This window comes from Hemiscyllium ocellatum, chromosome 21, assembly GCF_020745735.1.
Source record: "Hemiscyllium ocellatum isolate sHemOce1 chromosome 21, sHemOce1.pat.X.cur, whole genome shotgun sequence".
In the NCBI taxonomy this organism is placed as follows: Eukaryota; Metazoa; Chordata; class Chondrichthyes; order Orectolobiformes; family Hemiscylliidae; genus Hemiscyllium; species Hemiscyllium ocellatum.
In genome coordinates this window covers 41,476,990-41,500,629 of record NC_083421.1, presented here as the reverse complement: position 1 = coordinate 41,500,629, position 23,640 = coordinate 41,476,990, and the positions used below count along the sequence as shown (strand labels likewise).

The 23,640-nt window shown below is 39.5% G+C and overlaps 1 protein-coding gene across 1 annotated transcript in view; it reads left to right on the top strand.

The window, feature by feature from the left end:
• Window positions 1–10,501, top strand: part of mrrf (mitochondrial ribosome recycling factor) — a 51,649-nt gene extending 41,148 nt beyond the window's left edge. Inside the window, exon 7 of the mRNA XM_060841058.1 lies at window positions 9,451–10,501. Coding sequence (XP_060697041.1) covers window positions 9,451–9,528 — 78 coding nt within the window. The 3' untranslated portion in view covers window positions 9,529–10,501. The remainder of the gene's footprint in view (window positions 1–9,450) is intronic.
• The last annotated feature ends 13,139 nt before the right edge of the window (window positions 10,502–23,640 follow it).

Genomic DNA, 23,640 nt, shown 5'->3' with positions numbered 1-23,640 from the left:
ATCCATCTATTGTGCAGTGGATGGTGGGAGGAAACCCATGTAGACATGGGGCAAACATGCAAACTCCACACAGTCATCCAAGACTGGAAATGAAACTGGGTCCATAACACTGTGAGGCAACAGGGCTAACCACTGAGCCACCATGCCCTGCTTATGAATTAGCTGCTGGTGAGAAAAGATCACAAACTGGATCTGGATGTGAAGGATGAATAGGCCCATCCATCTAACTGGAACTTTTAAAAAAATTGTTCATGCAATGTGGGTATTGCTGAAAAGGCCAACGTTCATTGCCCCTCCCTAATTGGCCACCCTGGAAAACATTGGATTTGAGCTTCCTTTTTGAAATGTTGCAGTCCTTGGGGTGTAGAGTAATTTTCAGTAGGGGAATAACAGCTCTTCACCTTCCTGCCCCCTCCATAATCAACACACCATTCTGTTTGAATTAGATGACGATATTCGATGTTAAAAAATAAAGTACAAGAGTAGGGAAGTAATAGTAGTCAGGACTTTGCTCTGCATGACAAAGGAATGGCTGTTCACCTAGAGTGAGGTTACAAAGAAATCTTTTGAGGTTTTGTCATTTAGAAGTTTAAGGAGGGTTGTGGTGTCTGTAAGCAGATCAAGCTGAAAGTTGTTGGGTTTGATTCTTTAACTAGATTGAATAACCTTCACTGAATAGCACTGAATAGCAGTCTGTAAAGCAGGAAAAGTAAAATAAATATTGTTGTTAGTGCATGCATTAAGGCAAAGATATAAGAAAAATAAGCTCAGAATTATTTTATTTAAACATGAGACTTTTTTTCTGAGAGAATGAGACTCCACATTTGTAAATTTTCAAGTGTCAGTTAGTACCATTGATAGATATCATATTGTTTTGTACTCACTTATTTCTGATTACACTAACCCTAACTTTGTCATGCATTTTTAGTCTGAGAGTAGTGAGTAATTACCCCCATTTCTCAGTATTCCAGTGTTTTTTGTGCTGAGTCGCATCAGCAAAGGCTAAATTTGCACAGCTGTGGAAAAATAGCACATCAGTGACAAATGACTTCTAGATTTCCACATGTAATGTTCAGTTACCATAAATTGCTGTCGATTTTGTCCTGTATTAACAATGGGCACTGATAGTCTCACTGTTAATAATGCGATGAAATATGGACTCTTGTGAATTCGGACCAGCAAGCATGAAAAATAAAATTTTCTTCTTCATCCTCCACTCCCTCACAGCAAAGTAAGGAATAGCTAAAGGGGCACAAATTATAGAAATAAGGGAGTGTGTCACGTGAGACTGGCAATGAAATAAAATATCAAAGTAAGTCTGACTAGAAGGGACTCCAATTATGGCTTTAATGCATTCTTGCTTAAATTAATGTTATATAGAACTGTATTGTGTATATTTGATACTGTGTCTTAATTGCTAAAATGCCAGTGCTGTCTGATGTGACCTGCAATCTTCCTGCTGCTGTAAACAAGGAAGGCTTGCTGCTAAGGGTGAATTTACTTGGCAGAGTAACTTAAGTTTTTCTACGTGGTGGCCCAATAATTTGTGTTGAAATTGAAGAATTGTAATATACAGTCAAAGTCGCTTGTAGGTTTTTTCTGGTGGTGAGTCAGACATCACATTGTTACAAAGAAGGAACAGAGATGTGATGGGCTTTCCATTTCTGCAGCAGTTCTAGTAATTCTGTAAACTGGGGGGAAATCAGATCAAGTTAATCTGCAGTGGCAACCGTCCACACTACAGCTAGTGGATTTAGACTTGAATTTCAAATCTCAGATTTTGATCTCTGCAGTTCAGCACAAAAATGGCTTAAGGTTCAGTAAAACTATAAAGGAAAATGGTATTGATAATTTATGAAATTGTTGTTTCAATGGTTGTCATTCCTTAAATAAAGTTTAGAAAAAAATTAACCTCTGAAGTGTAGCTTGGTAATGACATTTGTGTCACCTGTATGCCAGATAAACATTAAAATTTAGGGAGGAGTCGTAGGCACAAACGTGGCCAGTCTCACATTCAAATAGCATAGAGTTTGAAGCCATATATGCATCCACTACAACATTAAGTCTATTCCAGTAACAAAGTAATAGCCTTTTGTTTGTTGGAAATACAAGATTTGAATGTAATGCTAAATGCTTCAGTATGAAATCTTATTGCACAGATGCAGACCTTCAATTTCAGTCCATTAATCACTAATCATCAATGCAACCCCACATTAATAAAATCAAAATAATTATGAAAAGGAAAAAAAACTAACTTCGATGCCTCCATGTATTTGTCATATTTTTGATAAACATACATTATTTTCTAAGCCACAAGATCATCTACAGTTGCCCATGAAATCAGTCAATAAATCTCCCAATTGCATCTTGGCTTTACTTTTATTTTTTGCATTACATAGGAACGTATCAATCTATTTTGGGAGGATGGTAGCTGGACAGCTTGATACATGCCAGAAAGTTTTGTTGTTGTTTGTGAGAGATCTCCCAAAGATGCAAGAAGTCAATGAGTCAAATTAAACCCAGAAGGTGGGAGCACATTTACTAAAGAACTTAGTCAATGGATGGAATGATCATCTGTTCAGCAAATTTAGACTGTGATTGTGGATTACGTTACATAAAATACAAAGGCGTTGTTGCATGCAGAACTGTTCATTATTTTAGTTTGAAGCTGGAAATTATTCTGCACGTTCATGTTTTGTGAGTTCAAGATCCAGTTTGCACAGTGCTCATGAAAACGCATGCGTGTTCTGGCAGAGAATATGCATTCTATGGAGGACTTGAGTTTTTAAATTTTCAGGACTTGGTTTGAATTTCTTGTGTTTAGTTGTGCTTAGTGAGAGAATGAAGGTTTCATACCTACAGATTGGACATGATGCCATATTAGGTATCAATTCTTCTCTCCAATTTTCTGGATTTAGCCTTGCTACAGCAAAAACCATCCATAGTGGGGCCAATTAATCCATTGCAGAGGTTTGCCAGTGTGCCAGTGTGAATTTGGCAGCTTGGAGACACACAACAGACCAACAGTGATTCTTCCTTTGATTTTTTTTTCTTGCTTCCTGCAGGGAAGCACCTGGACTGTGGAAATCTTAACATAGCAGGCCAATTAACGTTAGCATATGTATCATATATATCAAAGATTAAATGCATTCTAAATAAAGCAAAACATAATTATACTGGCATTGCTACATTCATTTTCTGGTCAATGATATTCTAGCCTAAAACCCATTGAGGTTCAGTGTATGCAGTCTCTTGCATGAATTCCTGTAATTACTTCCTCCTGACTGAGTTATTTGATTTTCTTCATCATTTTATAGCTCTTTAACATTTAATTACAATAGTTTCTATACTAGTTGGTCAAATTTGTAATGTTAGTCTGAAATTGCAGAATGTTACGTTGGTGTAGAGGTATAGTTAGTAATTTTGCAGAACAGAATGGTGTAGAGGTATAGTTAGTAATTTTGCAGAACAGAATGTTACTTTGCAGAAGGGGGGTGTTTTGCTTTGTGTTACTTAAAACAATTCTCCCTGACTTTATTGAACTGTGTGTAAATTGTTTGCCATATGGGAGAGTTGGCACAGTGTTTCAAATAATCAAGGAATCCTCCTTTAAATAAATCTTTTAAACTTGGGCTCGGAAATTACATAACCATTTAAAATGGCTTGACACCTCCAAAAAAGTAGTGATGTGAGTAATTTTAATGGAGTGGATTACATTATTGTACACATTAGATTGAAATTCAAAATTAGTGGATTGAGGTTTTCCATTTTTGGCAGTGGTTTCTTTCAAGGATATTTATGGCGAGCAGTCCACTTTGATCCATGTCACCTTTTCTCAAGCAGTTTGCTGTTGTTCACCTTGTTAATTGTGCATTTGCCTTGATGGTGCCTGGCTTGTGAAACCTTGTGGCAGGATAATGCTCACTGTTACTGGGAGTTTGCAACATTCATACAGCTGGTGCCATATTTAAACCCGAGTTCCGCGGTATTTCAGACGCTGTAAGCCGAGGCCTGTGACCAGCTGGGTCCACTACTTTTTGTCAATTATATAAATGATTTGGATGTGAGCATAAGAGGTATAGTTAGCAATTTTGCAGATGACACCAAAATTGGAGGTGTAGTGGATAGTGAAGAAGGTTGCCTCAGATTACAACAGGATCTTGATCAGATGGGTCAATGGGCCGAGAAGTGGCAGATGGAGTTTAATTCAGATAAATGCGAGGTGCTGCATTTTGGGAAAGCAAATCTTAGCAGGACTTATACACTTAATGGTAAGGTCCTGGGGAATGTTCATGAACAAAGAGACCTTGGAGTGCAGGTTCATAGCTCCTTGAAAGTGGAGTCGCAGGTAGATAGGATAGTGAGGAAGGCGTTTGGTATGCTTTCCTTTATTGGTCAGAGTATTGAATACAGGAGTTGGGGGGTTATGTTGTGGTTGTACAAGACATTGGTTAGACCACTGTTGGAATATTGCATGCATTTCAGGTCTCCTTCCTATCGGAAAGATGTTGTGAAACTCGCAAGGGTTCAGAAAAGATTTACAAGGATGTTGCCAAGTTTGGAGGATTTGAGCTATAGGGAGAAGCTGAACAGGCTGGGGCTGTTTTCCCTGGAGTGTCGGAGGCTGAAGGGTGACCTTATAGAGGTTTACAAAATTATGAGGAGCATTGGTTAGGATAAATAGACAATCTTTTCCCTGGGATGGGGGAGTCCAGAACTAGAGGGCATAGGTTTAGGGTAAGAGGGGAAAGATATAAAAGAGATCTGAGGGGAAAGATATAAAAGAGATCTAAGGGGCATCTTTTCCACGCAGGGGGTGGTACGTGTATGGTATGAGCTGCCTGAGGAAGTGGAGGCTGGTACAATTACAACATTTAAAAGGCATCTGGATGGGTATATGAATAGGAAGGGTTTGGAGAGATATGGGCCAGGTGCTGGCAGGTGGGACTAGATTGGGTTGGGATATCTGGTCGGTATGGGCGGGCTGGACCGAAGGATCTGTTTCTGTGCTGTACATCTCTATGACTCTGTGACTCTATGAATCTACGACTGCACTAAGCATACCCGCAATGTTGGAACCGAGAAGATGTCTCAGCAAGATGGCAACCCAGTTTCACAGACAGGAACGTGGAGATGCTGGGGAACTGGGTAGTGAGAAGTAGAGTAGTGCTTTTTCCTCCTGACTGCCAAAGGATGCCATGCAACAAGGCTGGTCTGAAATAGCAGCCTGTATCATTGTGGTCTCATTGGTCCAACACAATGCACAGCAGTTCCAAAATAAGTTTAATAAGCTTCTGTGCTCTCAAAGGGCAAGTGTCACCATTTTCTCTCTGCTACCTACTACTCACTTACTCAAACTCTTTGACTACACATAACTTCTATCAAGGCTCATAGATGACAACTCGCATTATTGCATATCCACTTAAAAGCTCTCATGCACCTGATTCCTCTCCAATACTAACCCATCCTCTCCTCTGCATTTTGCATTCATACACTGGGGAGACCGTACCACCTCTTCTGTCCCTGCATCACCAATAATGGCTCCCCTCCCAATTCTATCATACACAATTGCCCCTTTATGTCATTACTCCAACAAATGTCTTATAACCTGGTTTAGAGGGCAAAGACATCCAGCAGCGTGGTAGACATTAGGTTTGTCATGCTATATGAAGAAAAATGCTGGAGTTTTCTGAAAAAGAGGATTACTGCTCAAGTGGAGATGTGGGGTCCTCCATGAGCAAAGAATTGAGTGCTGTGTTATGCTGCTCTCCCACATCAGTACTAACCCATTCTTAACATTTACACAAGCTCTTAGACCATTTACACAGCTACTGGCCTTTCTTCCTCTATGCAGGCACAAGTGGGGCCCAACATAAATGAGAAATACCTGCAAGTCCCTCAGTGGAGACCCTGCATTCCACCTTTGAGGAAGCAGCCATTGATTGCAGAGAATGTGCAGGCTGGGCTTTACCTGTACCAAATACCAGCTCAGAGATTTGTACCTCAGTGGATTCACTTTTTAGATTAGAATCGGGAGTGCAGTCTGCTGAGCGTATCACTGATTCCTCTCTGCACTTCCTGGAAGACTGCTCAGTACCATGCTGAGAATGATCCAATGGTCTCAGCCATTAATTGTATGGTCAGAATACACAAGCAGTCACAGGTACAGCAGGAAGGTTTGTTAGAGTTTTTTGGTAAATTGGATTGATCATCATTATCAGGGGTGGCCCCTGTATATGTCAATCTGGCTACCATCATGGAGCGGCTATCTATCTGCGCTTACCACCCCTACAAGGGCAGCAAGGGATGGGCAATAAATGCTGATCCAGTCAGTGGTGTTCATGAAGGAATAAAAAGATCGCTGCAGCCATTGGTGCTCAGCATCAATAGCAAGAAGAGAAGGCAATGAGGGACCTCAAGCTCAGTGCAGCTTACCTTGGGGACAGGGTGCTGCCTGCACATGACCAGGAGGAGGAAGAACCACACACAGCACCTGCAGTGTGACTGCCACATAAGCTGCTGTCGGTATGACATTGACATAGCACGGTATTGTGTAGTGATATGCCCATCTCTTGACTGTTAGGTACTCTGAATGATGACCTGTTACTTGTTCTACTCTGTACATTAAATAGCAATGCAAGTCCCAAATGCTGGTAACCTGTAAGTTCAGACTGAATAGCCAGTGTTTTAAAAGGTAATACAAACCACAGGAGCTGACAGTCTCCATCTAATGCAAAGTGAACAAGTACAGAGGAACTTGTACTAGCCAAACAACATGGGCGGGGAGTATTTTGTTTGGATAATCGAATGTTCAGATAACACAGTTTAGCCAAGCATCTGGACTGTACAATCTTGTTCGGATAATCCGAAATTCAGATAATCGAATACCATATAATCGAGGTTCCTCTGTGCTATAGAAGTTATCTAAGAACTATTTGATTCATTGAGCATGGATGCAAGAGATGTGTGGTACTGCGTGCTAAGTGACGGAGCTTTAACATTAGAATCATAAGTATGTCTGAGCTTCAAATTGAAGCGCTGAAGTGGCGTGTAGGTTAGTCCAGAAGTCGCCTCAATAACGTGGTGATGCTGATGGTTTGGTGATGCGCACTTATATGGGTGTATGGGTGAAGAGGACAGTGTCCATAGGGCATGGAGGAATGGCTGTGATGATGTGGTTAAATGAATGCCCAGAGAAACAAGCAGCAAGCTACCAGCTAACTGCTGGGACTTGGTGCCATCCAAATTTAAGACCATAAGACATAGGAGTGGAAGTAAGGCCATTCAGCCCATCAAGTCCACTCCGCCATTCAATCATGGCTGATGGGCATTTCAACTCCACTTACCCGCATTCTCCCCGTAGCCCTTAATTCCTTGTGACATCAAGAATTTATCAATCTCTGCCTTGAAGACATTTAGCGTCCCGGCCTCCACTGCACTCTGCAGCAATGAATTCCACAGGCCCACCACTCTTGGCTGAAGAAATGTCTCCGCATTTTTGTTCTGAATTTACCCCCTCTAATTCTAAGGCTGTGTCCATGGGTCCTGGTCTTCTCGCCTAACGGAAACAATTTCCTAGCGTCCACCCTTTCCAAGCCATGTATTATCTTGTAAGTATCTATTAGATCTCCCATTAATCTTCTAAACTCCAATGAATACAATCCCAGGATCCTCAGCCGTTCCTCGTATGATAGACCTACCATTCCAGGGATCATCTGTGTGAATCTCCTCTGGACACGCTCCAGTGCCAGTATGTCCTTCCTGAGGTGTGGGGACCAAAACTGGACACAGTACTCCAAATGGGGCCTAACCAGAGCTTTATAAAGTCTCAGTAGCACAACGGTGCTTTTATATTCCAACACTCTTGAGATAAATGACAACATTGCATTCGCTTCTCAACCTGCATGCTTACCTTTAGAGAATCCTCGACTCGCACTCCTAGATCCCTTTGTACTTTGGTTTTACGAATTTTCTCACCATTTAGAAAGTAGTCCATACTTGTATTCTTTTTTCCAAAATGCAAGACCTCGCATTTGCTCACATTGAATTGCATCAGCCATTTCCTGGACCATTCTCCCAAACTGTCTAGATCCTTCTGCAGCCTCCCCACTTCCTCAGTACTACCTGCCTGTCCACCTAATTTCTTATCATCTGCAAACTTCGCTAGAATGTCCCCAGTCCCTTCATCCAGATCATTAATATATTAACAAAATTTGTTTGAGGAAGGTGCGGTAAAATTGGAAGTTGCATAGAAATGTGACATAATTAGATAATAATGAGATGCAAATGAATGCAAGTAAGGTAGTCACCGCACATAGTGAGATTTAAACCCGAGGGAGGGAATGTCATAAATATTTTTCTAGAGATCGAGAATGTGCCAGAATCTGGAAGATCGAGAATCTTCCAGAATTTCCCAGTGTTAGTATGCTAATGTTGTTGAACAGAATGAATTGAGCTGAACATGTTTATTGTAAAGTTCGATAGCTTTATACCTTTACGGTTGCGAATAATCCTCTCGCTTATATTTAAATATTGCAGCTCAGGTAAACTGGCAACGAAATTCTAAGAATGCTTTCCAGTTATTTTTTAATGGCCTCATTTATTTTGAACTCTTGTAAGATCATTCATTTGCATTAAACTACAACAATCAACATTTATCCACCACTGGTAAATTATGATGGCTTCTAAAAGACACTGCAAATGTCAGACTTACTGGTTGTTTTCGCCAGAGACCCAGGTTCGATTCCACCCTCTGGCGACTGTGTGGAGTTTTTATATTCTCCCCGTGTCTGCGTGGGTTTCCTTCAGGTGCTCTTGTTTCCTCCCACAATCCAAAGATATGCACGTTAGGTGAATTGGCCATGCTAAATTGCCCGTAGTGTTCAGGGATGTGTAGGTTAGGTGCATTAGTCAGGGGTAGATATAAGATAATAGGGTACGGGAATGGGTCTGGGTGGGTTACTTCTCAGAGGTTCGGTGTGGACTTGTTGGGCTGAAGGACCTGTTTCCACACTGTAGGGATTCTAAGATTCTAATTGTCACCAGAGTACACTCGCAATGGCTTCTCTTCCTGCTCCCACTCTATCCCCCCTGTTACCCTATATTGCCAGTTTGCAGAGGTGGAAATAGGTGGTCTTAGTGATTGGCATGGATAGAATATGTGCTTGGGAGCTCAGCTGGTAGAGTAAAATAGAGAATCAAACATTTCCTTTACCACCTCCAATTTTTCATCTTCATGCTGCCTCTTAGGAATATCATCCAAACGCACATTTTATTACATTAAAGCTGATATACACATACAGGTTGTTGCTGTTGGTTTAAATTCAGATTTAACATTCCAAAAGTAAACTGCATTCAGCACTATAGCAAAGGTTCTTGATTTAAAAAATTGGTTTTCTGAGAGATTAAGTGGTGGTTGCATTTGCTAAGGTCTTTTGTTATTCTTCGTAGATTCAACAGATGGCAGACGATGTTGCTGCTGACATGGACAAACAACTGATGGCAAAAACCAAAGAGCTTTTAGGATGAACGAGATGGGAAATATAAATGGACAAGAGCTGAAAAACAAAGCTGTTCTACCATACCCATTCTCAACCCTCTTTCCCCAAATTGATTCCTCCAGATACTTCCATTTCCATAGGTTCTGACAGTCAGCTGCTTCTGAGTTCGAGAGACCATTTTTTTGTATGCTGTACAGAACCTTTGAAGTGCAGTCACTATTGTATTCTAGGGAACACAGAAGCTGGTTTTCAGCATAGCAAGCACTCAAAAGCAATAATTAAATAAATCAGCCGCTTCTGGTGTCAGTTACAGAGTAGATGTTGGACAGTGAATGTATTTCCCTGTTCTTCTTTGAATAGTAGCATGAAAGGTACTTTTTGTTCATCTGAGGGCACACAGGGCCGTGCTTCAGCATCTCATTTGAAATACAGCACCTCCAGTGTTGCAGCACTGTTCTCAGTACTGCTAGCTAGATTGTGTGCTTTGGTCTCTGTACTGGGACTTGAACACATGACCTTCCAACTCTGAGGCAGGTGTAACCTCCTGAGTCAAGGCTGACACTTGTTAACTTCGCCATTCAATATGCACTAAGTTCTTATCATTTAACTTCCCTATGCACTTCCTCTCCTGGCATCAGTGACAATGAGGTCAGTAGAGAGAACTCAGAACATTTGTCAAACCTGGGATATACCAGGTCAATTTATCTACTTGACAACAGTGACTGTACTTCGTTAATAAAATATTGCTGGTACTTAGTATGTTCTGGAGAGATGAAAGGATCTGCAAGTTCTTTCCTCCTTTTGTATGGCACTATATTACACATTCATGCGTCTCTGAAGATCAGTTATACGTTAAAGAGGTTCCATACATTTTCATTTTACATAATTTCTATTTTGACCTGTACAAAATGAAATTGACACATTCTAAATTGTAATCCTGATCAACTCAGTTTTGTGGAATAACTTAATTTCATTGGCTGAAGTAAAATATATCATTTTATCTATTGAAACATGGCAATGATTGTCAGAGTATCTGCACATGTCTTTACAATAAAAATATATGATTTCTTCACCATACCCTCGCTTTGTAATCTGTAATAGGTGTGACACCATGTTTCATAATTTTAAGACAATAAAATCACTAATGGGCATTTTGTAAATGTTGATTTTCAACAAGTGATTTGTGTAACAAAATTAACTCAAATAGCATGAACATGACTAACAGAATCATTGGTACTTACAACACAGGAAGAGGTTATTTGGCTTATTGTGAGTGGGCTGGCTTGTGTAAGAGCAGCTGTATTTAATCCAACATTACAGCTTTTGTCTATGACTGTGTCAGTTTCTCATGCTCAGTACCTGTCCAAAACCCATTTAAAATTATTTGTGGAAGCATCTTCCAGGTCCTTTCAAATTTCCTTTTTTATTCACTTGTGGGACATGAGCGTTGCTAGCTGGTCACCATTTATTACCCATCCCGAGCAGCCCTTGAGAAGTTGGTGGTGAGCTACCTTCTTGAACTGCTGTAGTCCATGTACTGTAGGTTGACTCACAATTCCTTAGGGAGCAAATTCCTGTATATTGACCCAGCAACAGTGAAGGAATGGTGAAATGTTTCGAAGTCAGGATGGTGAGTGGCTTGCAGGGGAATTTGCAGGTGGCCGTCCTCATGTCCTTCGAGATGGAAATGATAGTGGGTTTTGGAAGGTGCTGTCTAAGGATCTTTGGTGAATTTCTGCAGAGCATCTTGCAGGTATCACACTTCGCTGTGACTTAACATCGGTGGTAGAAGGAATGGATGTTTGTGGGTTTTCTTCTGGATGGTCTCAATCTTCTTGAGTGTTGTTGGAGCTGCACTCATCCAGGCAAGTGGGGAATATTCCATCACACTCCTGACTTCTGTCTTGTAGATGGTGGATAGCCTTTGGAGACAGTAGCTGAATTACTCGTGACAGTATTCCTAGCCACTGTTTATGTTGTGAGTCCAGTCAAGTTTCTCATCAATGGTAACTCCAAGAATATTGATAGTAGGGGATTCAGTGATGGTTATACCATTGAATGTCAAACGGTGTTTGTTAAGTTGTCTCTTATTGGAGGTAGTTATGTCCTGGGATTTGTGTGGTGTGACTGTTATTTGCCACTTGTCAGCCCAAGCCTGCATATGGTCCAGATCTTGTTTCATTTGAACATGGACTGCTTCACTGTCTGGGTAGTCACAAATGGTGTTGAACATGGTGCAATCATCGGCAAAATTCATCTCTTCTGACCTTTTGCTGGAGAGAAGGTCATTGATGAAGCAGCTGAAGATGGTTCGGCCTAGGATACTACCTGAGAACTCCTGCAGTACTGTCCTGGAACTGAGATGACTGACCTCCAGCAACCAGAACCATTTTCCTATGTGCCAGGTATGACTCCAACCTGTGAAGAGTTTTCCCCTGACACCCATTGATGCCAGTTTTCCTAGGGCTCCTTGATGCTATATGCTCACCTCATCTCTGGAATTCAGCAATAGAGAATTCCAGATCAAAACATCTGAAAAAATTTCCATCCCCTTCTCTGTATTTTGTTTTGGTTTTATATCCAAGACTGTCAAATTATGGACCCATTGCTAGAGGCACTAATAGGTTCTTTTCATCTCCTCTACCAAAACATTTTATCATTTTGAAAACCTCTTAATGTATCCCTTAACCTCTCTGTTCCAAAGACAATAGTCCTAAACTTTTCCAACCTCTCCTTATCTCTGGTAACATGCTGGTAAAATTAGAGTGTAATGAGGAAAAGCCTTTTACTCTGAGCTGAAGTATGCTGTCCAGAATTGACCACAATAGTCCCACTGAGACCTAACCAAGATTCATAAAGCTCTAGCATAATCCTTGCTTTAAATTCGATTCCTTTGTTTATAAATTCATGTAAGTTGTATATACACCTTCAAGGTCCTCTAAAAAATATTTTGCATGAAAATAACATGTAAATTTAGTCATCAAATAAATATTCTGAGGTTGTATGTTTAACCTGACTTTAATTTATAATTAAGTGTTAATGGAGGTTTTTTTTTGCAGATGTTAAAGCTTTCATAAATTGAAGAATATCTTAGTTCTTGAAACTTTTAAGTTGAAGCTGAGCACATCTGCACCCAATCTTCACACACTGGTTTCTTGGAAAATGATGACTTTCTTCAAGATAAAAGAGTAAATTTAAAAAATAGTCATAGATGACCAAGGAATACATGGGTGTTTTGTGATGGTTTAGTGATGCACCAGTCAATCCCAATTAATCCGTATTCAAATCTAGTTGCATTTCAAAGGAGGCTCCTGAGGTCGAATTTTACCCAGTCCTTCGGGGATGGTCTGAGAGAGGGGGAGCCAGTCTGATAAAATTACCCATAAAGGGTTTGGGATGATTTATATATCACTCAGCAACAGGAGAAAGAAATAAAGAAAGAACCTGCATTTGGTTAAGACCTTTCACGACCACAGGATTTTTTCAGTCAATGGACTAATTATATGTGGCACTGTTGTTACATTGAGATACAGAAGCCAGCTCATACAAAGCAACTCCTGCAAATATCATCATTGTAACCCATAGTTAATTGGCCCAAAGACCAATGGGAGTGATCATGATTGCAAAAGTTATACACCAATTTTAAAGAATTGGAAACTTAGAATTTGCAACAATAGCATCGAGGTTGCTGACAAAATAATATGCAATACTTGGATGAGAGAAACTGCCAGCAGACATCTTACTTTCTCATGGATGATGTTTGCCCAATTGCTCTAAGGCAGAAAACAAGACTAATCTGTTTCACAATTCAATTCTGAGATTCTAGCTCCTGGCTAATCTATAGGATGTTAGAAGTAGACCCTGGGTTCTGTTCCTGAGTTTGTTCACTAAAGTCAATTTGTACACAATAATCACAATGCAACAATACAAAGGAGTCATTTGTAAGTATAGGGCATGTACATATGTCAGATATTTAAGATTACACTGCTGTATGGATTGCATTCATAAATTAGACAGTCATAGATCTGACATCCCCTCGGTATTAAAGTATTTAATTATGAGAAATGCACCTTGTGAGATAGGAATATTACATGTGAATATTCAGTAAAGTTCAATTTGGTTTTTTCCCAGTCTTAAGGATTTTTACATTTAAAAGTGTGGATTGAACAATGTGCAATAGAAGTGGTGTAGAACCTCCCTGAATCAATTCCAGGCTCTAATATGTAAAGTCTTGCTCCCCACAGACTTTGATGACTGACCTTGGAATGTGAGACATGTAAAAAGTGAACCTGCTATTTTTGTATGAAGCATAAAGTATGTTGCTAGATTCATATCACTTAAACGTGGAGACAAATATTAGACATAAAGGCAGAATTGTCAGTTTTGGGCCAGAGAATTTCACCTGTAGATAGGAAAAAAATTATATGATACTTTTAAAGAAGCATTGTTAATGGTTCCTGCATTTGTTTTTTTGATGGTTAATTGGAAGACAGCAAGGCTTTCTGTATAAAGATTTACTAATGCTCTATTCTACCCTGGGTAGAAATAAATCTTGCTTAATGCAGTGTTTGAACTCACCCATTTACTACTTTGGAGGGTCACTTTTACAAAGGACACAAGTTCAAACAATTCTAACAATTATTAAAGCACAAACCCGATTGTATGGCAACACTAACTTGATTAAGACAAGAATGTAATTCAAATTCCCAAATCAGCATTGTTGCACTGAAATGGTAGACTTATTTATGTAAAGCAGAGGTGTCCAGGAACTCAGATTCTCAAACTACTCATTATGACAAAATAAAAATTACATAACAATGTTACTGAATCATGTTTCTAAATTACTGTAACAAAATCTGAAAACATAACTATTAAAAAATGTTAAATTTTGACAGTAAATTAAATCTTAATATTTGCTTGTGAGGACATTCTGATCATTGAAGTCAATAGGTTTTGTTCAGATTTAAGAAAAAAATAGAGCAGGATAGGTCGAATGTAATTTTGAAATAAATTTTCCTTAATAGATACTTTGGAACAGAGCGTCGACAGCTTTTTTAATCTACTTTTAAATCTGTCTCTACCTTTATTGGTTACAGAAATAACAAAAGTCTGGATCAGAGATCAACTGAGCATGAAAATTCAGTTCTGCCTGCACGTGTTTATCACCAAAAAGATGATTCGGTGTTATGAATGTGTTCTTAGAGGTTTTCTCAGTCAAATAATTAACGTCTATAATTATTTTACAAATGAGTTTACAATAAACAGAAAGTACACTTGATGATGGCATAGCTGACCTTTGTAGTATCTAAGTCCTACTGACGTTTTTAAAGCTGCATAATTTCAACCATATACCTCAAAGTGCTTCATAAATTTTCAAACGTGTAATTCTCCATCTAAAATATCCAGCGTAATGAACTGTTTGCTAATGCACTTCAAAATACAATTACATCAATTGGCATTAATTCTAATTGCTGATACCATAATTAGAGAGTTAAGAGCTCAAAGCCTCTCCACAACTCTCCAGAGTAACAGTAAGGTAACGATTTTAAAAGTTTATTTTAAGTATGATGTCATTATGTATTATATAAAAGAACAGATGCCAAGGAGTTAAAAAGCTGCAATTAAATCTGTGTTCTGCTGATATCTCAATGACATCACTGTAATCCCTCTGCAGAGTTAGATTTATAGCACCCTTCTAGAACAGTATCTATTATATTGTAAACATCCAGCTAAACACTGGCACTGGTGCATGGACCAGACGAAAGCTGTGTGTGATTTGTATGGCATATTTACACAGTGGGGGACACATTATTTATCCAGCTGCTGTCCCTGCCTGTACTGTAGTTAAATAGAATACTGGCTCCTCCTTCACGAATACAGCTTGTTCTGCGATCAGGTATCAGATTTTCTGCTGTGCTGGGCACGCAATTTAACACACAGTTTACAGCAAACGTAATTTTATTTGGCGCATTGCTGCAGCCATGAGAATCAAATGTGACTGCAAGATTTATTTTTAGCTAGGCCTTTAATATCAAGTAGAAATGCAAAACATGTACGTAACAGTTTATTCGATTGTTTGGATTGTTCAGTGAATAAAATTAAAAGGTAGATGTAAAGAAACAATCTCTCCTCAGAGACTGTATTAACATACCTGTGGATACAAGGTGCTTGTTTAAAGCTTTACCAATTCATTTCCCTCCATAACATTTCTCCTCAGTGTCTTAAAAGTGAAATTTTACACCTCTCTGAACTTTGAAAATAACTTTATTTTGCAGTCAAACATAGTGCTATAAAATTGATGCTTTTTGTTATTGAACTCAAATTGAAGCGCAAAGTATTTTACCATAGTTTAGATTTTATGTCTATGCACAAGTTAAACCTTTCTGTTTAAAAAAAGGCTGCATATTATCTTGCAAATCAGGCCGTGGTTGTAATCCTTCCTAATAAACTGAGGAAATTGCACACTGTTTAAGAATTGCATTAAAAAAACATCATTGCTAATAGTGAGAAAATGCTCAATGGTCTTCAAATAAACATAAGTTTATTTTGCCCAGACCCAAGAAAAATGTGGGGTTTTTTTTGCAGTTCGTCTACATATGTCAGCAATTTTACTGCTTTGTGTATTTTGGCTAACAACAGTATTTCATGATAGATGAATGAAGGAAAATCATAAGCCTCTGGCAGTCCCAGGGCTATGCAAATTGCTTTCAGCTGATTACTTTATTTCATTTGACATTTATCAAATACTTTTCAATGGATCCATCGTGGTACTACTGTGCAAGAGTTGCTAAAATAATAATAAAAAATCTCAACTTAACGTGTTAATAAGTTTAGCCAATGCAAAAATGTTAATCTGCTGAAATTAAGACACAGGGCTGGTGACATTTCTCAAGACATCAGAACTTTTCTAATAAAGCATGCTGCTCTTGAATGACTTTGTGCAGTCTTTTGCCCATTCTTTATGTTTTGCCCCAATACTATCCATGTTTAAGGAGGTGAAGATGGCCCATTTTGAAACAGTCAATAAATCATCCCACTTTTTTATTTGGAAATGCATGGGAACAGTAAGGCAACAGTTTATTCTTTGGCTTAAATTCTCTTGCCTCCATCAAGTTGGCTCAGATTGGGAAACTCCATCTCCATTGGGGATGGGGTGGGGGCGAACTAGAGTATCATTATTAATTAACATTAGAATTTTAAGCTGGAAGATGCCCTCAGTAAGATTAGCTTTGGAAATGATGAGTTTCCTTCTCCATTCTCGTAGATTTGAAGGGAGTGGTTCAGACATTGCTTGACATGATCATTCATCTTACTTAAAGTGGGCATAAATAAAGTCACTGTAGGTGACCATTCATAAGAGTGCCTGACTTGTTTCACCCAACAAATACTTTATTCAAACTCTCTTCTACGTTCTGGTATATTTTTACATTAATTTTCTCTCCTTTTAGAAGTGAGACAGTGTTGTTACTGAGAGGCTGTAATCAAACTTTAAACTGGACAAAGTAAGTAAAGCTGTAAATAAACTATTGCAGAAAACCCCTTTTGTGTACATAGGTGGATGCAACTGAATTCTCATCAGGAGGACAAATAGTGCATAACATTGCAATGTTTCTAATGCATGGCAGAAAATTGTTTGGATTTCACATTTGCAAGAACATGGCTAGAAAAGAAAGGCTGTAAAGACAGGTAAGACTTTCTAGATGCAAACACTGCTTGGAATGAACTGTCATAGGAAGCAGTGGGATCTGATTATGTTAGCAAGTTCAGGAATTATTTGAATATGTATCTGGAAAGATATTTTCTGGAGTGGGAGGCATCATGGATACCATTAAAATATTGCAGATGCTGGAAATCTGAAACAAACACAGAGATTGCTTTAGAAACTCAACAAGCCTGGCAGCATCTGTGAAGAGAGAAACAGTTAATATTTTGAGTGATATGACTTTGGAGCTGAAAGGTTTTGGAAAACGTTTTTATTCATACATTTGACGGAGGGGGAGGAGGAGCAAAAGGTCACATGATGTCAAGGCATGGTGGCTTGTTAATGGTGTTGAAAGAGAAAAAGAGAGGCATTGTGGACTGAGATGTTTCCCAGCTACTGGGACTGGTCAGATTGACTGCAGTGGGCTTTTTTTTTCTGGTTATTATTATTCCCAGAGTTGGATTTTGACTTTTGACCCCAACTGGTCACCCATGTTTTCAGGAAAATGGGGGTCAAGATTTCCAAGCTGATTTTTCTCATTGACACCTTGCTGATGTGTATAGATCATCTAGTGGGTGTCCTTCAGTATGCTAATTAACACTGACCAATAACAGGGGCCATTTCTAAACCATCAGTAAGGCCAAAAATGTGGATTGAACAAAGGTAGCAGCCACGTCAAATTATCCTTGTGGTTCTAGAGGAGCACCTATTGTCCACCCACAACCTGTTACTCTTGCATCCTACCATTATCTGAACCATTTTACTTGCCTTTTAGGTTTTGTCACCTTTAGGAAGTGATCCATTTGAACCATGTTTATTCATTCATTTACGGCACCACTGGCTAGGTCACCATTTGTTACCCATTGGTAATTACCAAAGGCCAGCTGACAGTCAGCCATGTTACTGCGAGTCACATGTAGTCCAGACCAGGTAACAATGGCAGACTTCCTTCCCAAAAGAACACCAGTGAACAATCAACACAGTCGCCAGCTGTTTATTGAATTCAAATTTCACCAGGTGGGGTTTTAACACATACTCCCAGAACATTGACCTGAGATTCTCGATTGCCCATTCAGTGACATTACCATGACACCAGTGCCTCCCTCTGTCTCCAATTAGCTGCAACCTGAAGTGGGAACTGTACATCTGGGAACTCTGCATTATAAAATTAAGGGAGCATTCCACTTAATCATTTAGGTCCTCCAATTGTCCTGTGGCCCTTTTAAAATGTTGGTAGCACTGAGGTCAACAAGGCACACAAGATGTTACTAACTCAATTTTGAGGCTGTTACTGGCCTGTTAGTGCCAAGTAACACAAGCAACAGTAACATGCCATCAGTGCATTTTTGGAGTTGCCTTGTGTCGATCATTGGTGGTAGAATCATAGAAAGAGGCAATGTAATCTGTGTGAGCTGTTTGAAAGTGCTATCCAGTTTAATTCCACAGTTCAGTCTATTCCCCATTACACTTGCAAATTAATCCTTTTCAAGTAAATGTTCAACTGCCTTCAAGGTTCAACAGCATCTAATTGTACGAGCCTTTGAGGATCTGAGATAGTGCAGAGGAAATTTGCTGGAATGTTGCCTGAACAGGAGGGGCTGGGCTGCGAGGAAAGATGGGATAAGCTGAGATTGTTTTCCTTGGAGCAGCAAAGGCTGAGAGGGGACCTGACTGAGGTGAATAAAACTAGAAAGGATCATTGATGGAGTGGATAGAAAGCCTCTTTTGCCATTACTCATGGGGTCAATATTCAGAGGAGCCTAGATTTATGGTGAAATGGAGAAGGCCAAGAGAAGTCATAGAATCATTGAGATGTACAGCATGGAAACAGACCCTTCAGTCCAACTCGTCCATGCTGACCAGATATCCGAACCCAATCTAGTCCCACCTGCCAGCACCCAGCCTATATCCCTCCAAACCCTTCCTATTCATATATCCATCCAGATGCTTTTTAAATGTTGTAATTGTACTAGCCTCAATCACTTCCTCTGGCAGCGCATTCCAAATACACACCACCCTCTGTGCGAAAAAGATGCCCCTAGGTCTCTTTTATATCTTTCCCCTCTCACCCTAAACCTATGCCTTCTAGTTCTGGACTCCCCACCACAGGGAAAAGACCTTGTCTATTTACCGTATCCATGCCCCTCATGATTTTATAAACTTTTATAAGGTCATCCCTCAGCTTCGACTCTCCAGAGAAAACAGTCCCAGCCTATTCAACCTCTCCCTATAGCTCAGATCCTCTAACTCTGGCAACATCCTTGTAAATCTTTTCTGAACCTTTCAAGTTTCACAACCTCCTTCCAATAGGAAGGAGACCAGAATTGCACACAATATTCCAAAAGTGACCGAACCAATGTTCTGTACATCCACAACATGACCCCAAAACTGTTTTCACCCAGATTATGTTGGGAGTCTGAACTTGATGCCTAAAAAGATGCTTGTGTGAAATACTACACTTATAGTCTTTAGATATTCACTTACATTGCAATAGCATCCAGGGCTATGGGCTAAGAGTTGTAAAAAGGGGTTCGTATAATCTGACCTTTATTGACTAATGCAGACCCCCATGATGGACCAAGTGGTCTTCTGTGCTGTAAATGTCCGTGAATCCAACCTGCTGCATGAAGAAATTATTCTACAATTGATAGTTTCTCCTTACCGGTTACATCAAAACCCCAGATAATCTGATGCTACAGTTGGTCTCCATATACCTCTGCTGTGTGGAGAACAATCCAACAATCTCTCCACATAACTGAAGTCCCATATTGCTGCTATTTCTCCTTATAACCTTAATGAGGGTTTATTATGGGAATAACTGAGTCGGCCATGTGTAAAGAGGTCTTACTGTGACATGTAAAAAACAAACTTGCAATTTCTTTAAATATTAATTTCAATAGACAATAGGTGCAGGAGTAGGCCATTCTGCCCTTCGAGTCCGCACCACCATTCATTATGATCATGGCTGATCATCCTCAATCAGTATCCTGTTCCTGCCTTATCCCTGTAATCCTTGATTCCACTATCCTTCAAATTAAGTGTGACAAATTTATCCCAAGTTTGAAGAGTCACTGGACTTGAAACATTAATTCTGTTTTCTCTCCACAGATGCAGCCAGACTTTGAGTTTTTCCAGAGATTTCCATTATCCCAAGTCTAATTGGCCTTTTTATTGCAAGAACAGGGGAGATGGCGACGTCGTGGTTGTGTCACTGAACTGGTAGTTCAGAGACCCAGGCTATTGCTCTGAGGACATCCCACCACAATGGCTAGTACAATTTGGATTCAATTAATAATCCTAGAATATAAATCTAGTCTCCATGCCAGTGTCCAAATTAAATATTGTTGCAAAAATGCATCTGATTCACAAATGTCCTTGAGAGAAGGAAATCTACCTTCCTTCCTGGTCTGGCCCTTATGTGACTCCAGATCCACAATAATGTGGTTGGCTCTTAAATGCTCTCTGAAATATCCTTGCTAAACACTCAATTAAAGGGGCTATTTGGGTGGGCAATGCTAGAAACACCTAAATGCTAGATACATTTAAGCAGAAAAAAGAAAAAAACATTATAAAGTGCTCACTGGAACAATATTGCATTCTAGTCACTGCAATTTCACAAACTCTATACATACCAAACTAACAACGAACACCAAAAGAGTAGAAAATGACATTCTATAAGAGCCTCACTTTTCTCCAACAAGTGTAATCCTGAAAACTTTTTAGGTGCAGTATACAATCCAATCTAGATGACTAATTTCAAAGTCTACATGGGCATGCAACCAGAAACTGCATTTAGAACACAAACTGGACAGGCTCGTAGTGATGTGGATGAATCGCCATGGATGTGACAAACAGAGCTTTACTGGAACTGCCCTTATGACAAATTATTGGAGAATAAAAGGACCTTCAATCAAGCCTGCAATTTAGAACAGCACAGCACAGGAACAGGCCCTTCGGCCCACAATGTTTTGCCAAACATATACCAAATTAAACGAATCCCTTCTGCCTGTCCTTGGTCCTTATCCAGTAAAAAATGAGGTCTGCAGATGCTGGAGATCACAGCTGAAAATGTGTTGCTGGTCAAAGCACAGCAGGCCAGGCAGCATCCCAGGAACAGAGAACTCGACGTTTCGAGCGCTCGAAACGTCGAGTTCTCTGTTCCTGGGATGCTGCCTGGCCTGCTGTGCTTTGACCAGCAACACATTTTCAGCCTTGGTCCTTATCCCTCCATTTAGGGCAGGAATTAGAGCTGTGATATCAAAACATCCATCCCTGATGTAGAAAGGCTAATTTCTAATACTGAGTACTGAGGCTGGGAAAGTGCACCATTCCAGAGTACTTGAATCACCAACAACTAATTGCAAAACAACTGAACTCCTATAAACAGCAACGTTAGATAATCTGTATATTTTTGTGATGTTGATTCAGGGATAAATATTGGCCAGAGCTGTTCTAAAACCCTGGAGAGGCACTTTAGCCCAAGACCATGTGACTTAGAAGCAAGCATTCTACCAGCTAAGTTACAGTGGACACTCAATGTTTAAAAATATATAATTTTCTTAGTCTTGGTCCCAGAGCAGCAAGTGTCTCCTGAGCTTGGGTGAATTAGGGAGACTGTTTTTGCTTGCCACTTTTCACCTGTACTTTTATGTCCAAGATGTGGTGGACTATCTGTCAGCATGCACCACCACATCACTGCAGGGAGAAGGAACCAATCTGCTAATGTTCTTGGCATGATGTGCATATTTTGCACTCTCAAAAGAAAATTTATTGTAAAGTAAAGCCAACACTTCCTTTAAATAAATGTAATCTAATAATAGAACAGCAGAAGTCAACAACAGTATGCCTATGTGTGTGATATAGGGGAGAACATTCCAAATAAGTCCCAGATCTCAGCTCACGCAGTTTCTCTCTGAAGCATAAGCAAGTTCAAAGATCTATTATGGGCCCATGAATAAAGATAACAGAAAACAAATGCAGCTCCTTTAATGCTATTGGGAATATATTATTAACATTTTGTAATTTTGTCCCCTTGGCATCCTGCCTGTCTAGCACACAGAAAGGATATTGTGTATTCTACACTTTGTTGCTCATATACATTTACACATTTTACTCATTATCCTACCTATTTTCCATTTGACAGTTATTATGAGCTATTTATAATTTGGTGCTTGGTTACATACAAAATAACCCTTATTTCAAAGGTTAAAGGTAATGTGATTTATTGAGCAGGCAGATATGAGAGAACACAGCACCCTAAGAAATAGCCCCAACTTCCTCATCCAAGATTGTTTGGTGATGCAGGTCCAAGTAAAAGGTTCAGAAGAGTCTCAATTAGTTTGTAAATAACATGGAAATAAGTCTTTGTTGTTATGGCCAAGCTTTTCCATTATCCACAAGCAATCCCAGGAACAGGGATCCTGTACATTCCCCCTGTTTTTCATAAGTAGAATGTAGTTAATTGATTCTTTAGAAACCTCCATGATACCATCACTACCAGTCTATCTGACCGATCTGGAGTTTTTGTTGGATGATGTCACCACATTTTTGGATTTTAAATGTAGATCCTTTTGCAAGATTGAGTCATATATGGCCCATGAATGAGGATTCCCTCCCTACTACCCATTGTCCAATAATCTAATAAATATGAGTCCAGCAATTGAACAGAGACCCTATTGTATTGTATTTTGAGCTGAACAGTAGATATAGTTTTCTCAACTGCAAAACAAACATTCTAATGGGGGTAGATTTGGCTATGAGTTATTAGCAATATATATGAAACAGATTATATATTAAATAGGATACGATGCAACCTCTAGAATGAATTTTATTGCTCCTCCATGGAACATCAAAAACAACAAAAGCAATTCTCCTACAGTAACAATATACAGCAGAACATAATCCCTGAAGTAACAGTTTTCAGCAGACCTACCCAAACTATTTGTTTCTGTAATGGTTCTGGATACTGGCAAGCCATGCTAGATATAAACTCAGACTAGATTGCTCTTGGCTACACGTCTCTGAGTCAAATGGTCTGCAGGAATCACAGACCCTCCCCTCACAGTCCTTGGTCAGGACAAAAGACATTCCAAGCAATGTTTGCTGTTCATAGAGATTTGTCACTTACACTTGGTTCCAAAACATCTCTCAGCTCATGCTGGAGTTGAATGGCTTGACTATCTTCCTGGGAAACAGATTAATCTCTCCCCAAATACTTGAAATGACCTGTGAGATAGGTTGCCATCCTGTAACAATGGTGGGTACAGTGTTCACAAGGCTAATCCTCAGATTTCATGCTACTTTTAACTGCTTCATCTGTACAGCAGGCAGCCATTTGTTTATGTGCTTGAACCTAATTTTAACCTGTGCACAGACAAACATTCATTGCTGTCAGACTGTAAAACAAAGCCTTATGTTGGGAAATAACTTGTTAGCAGC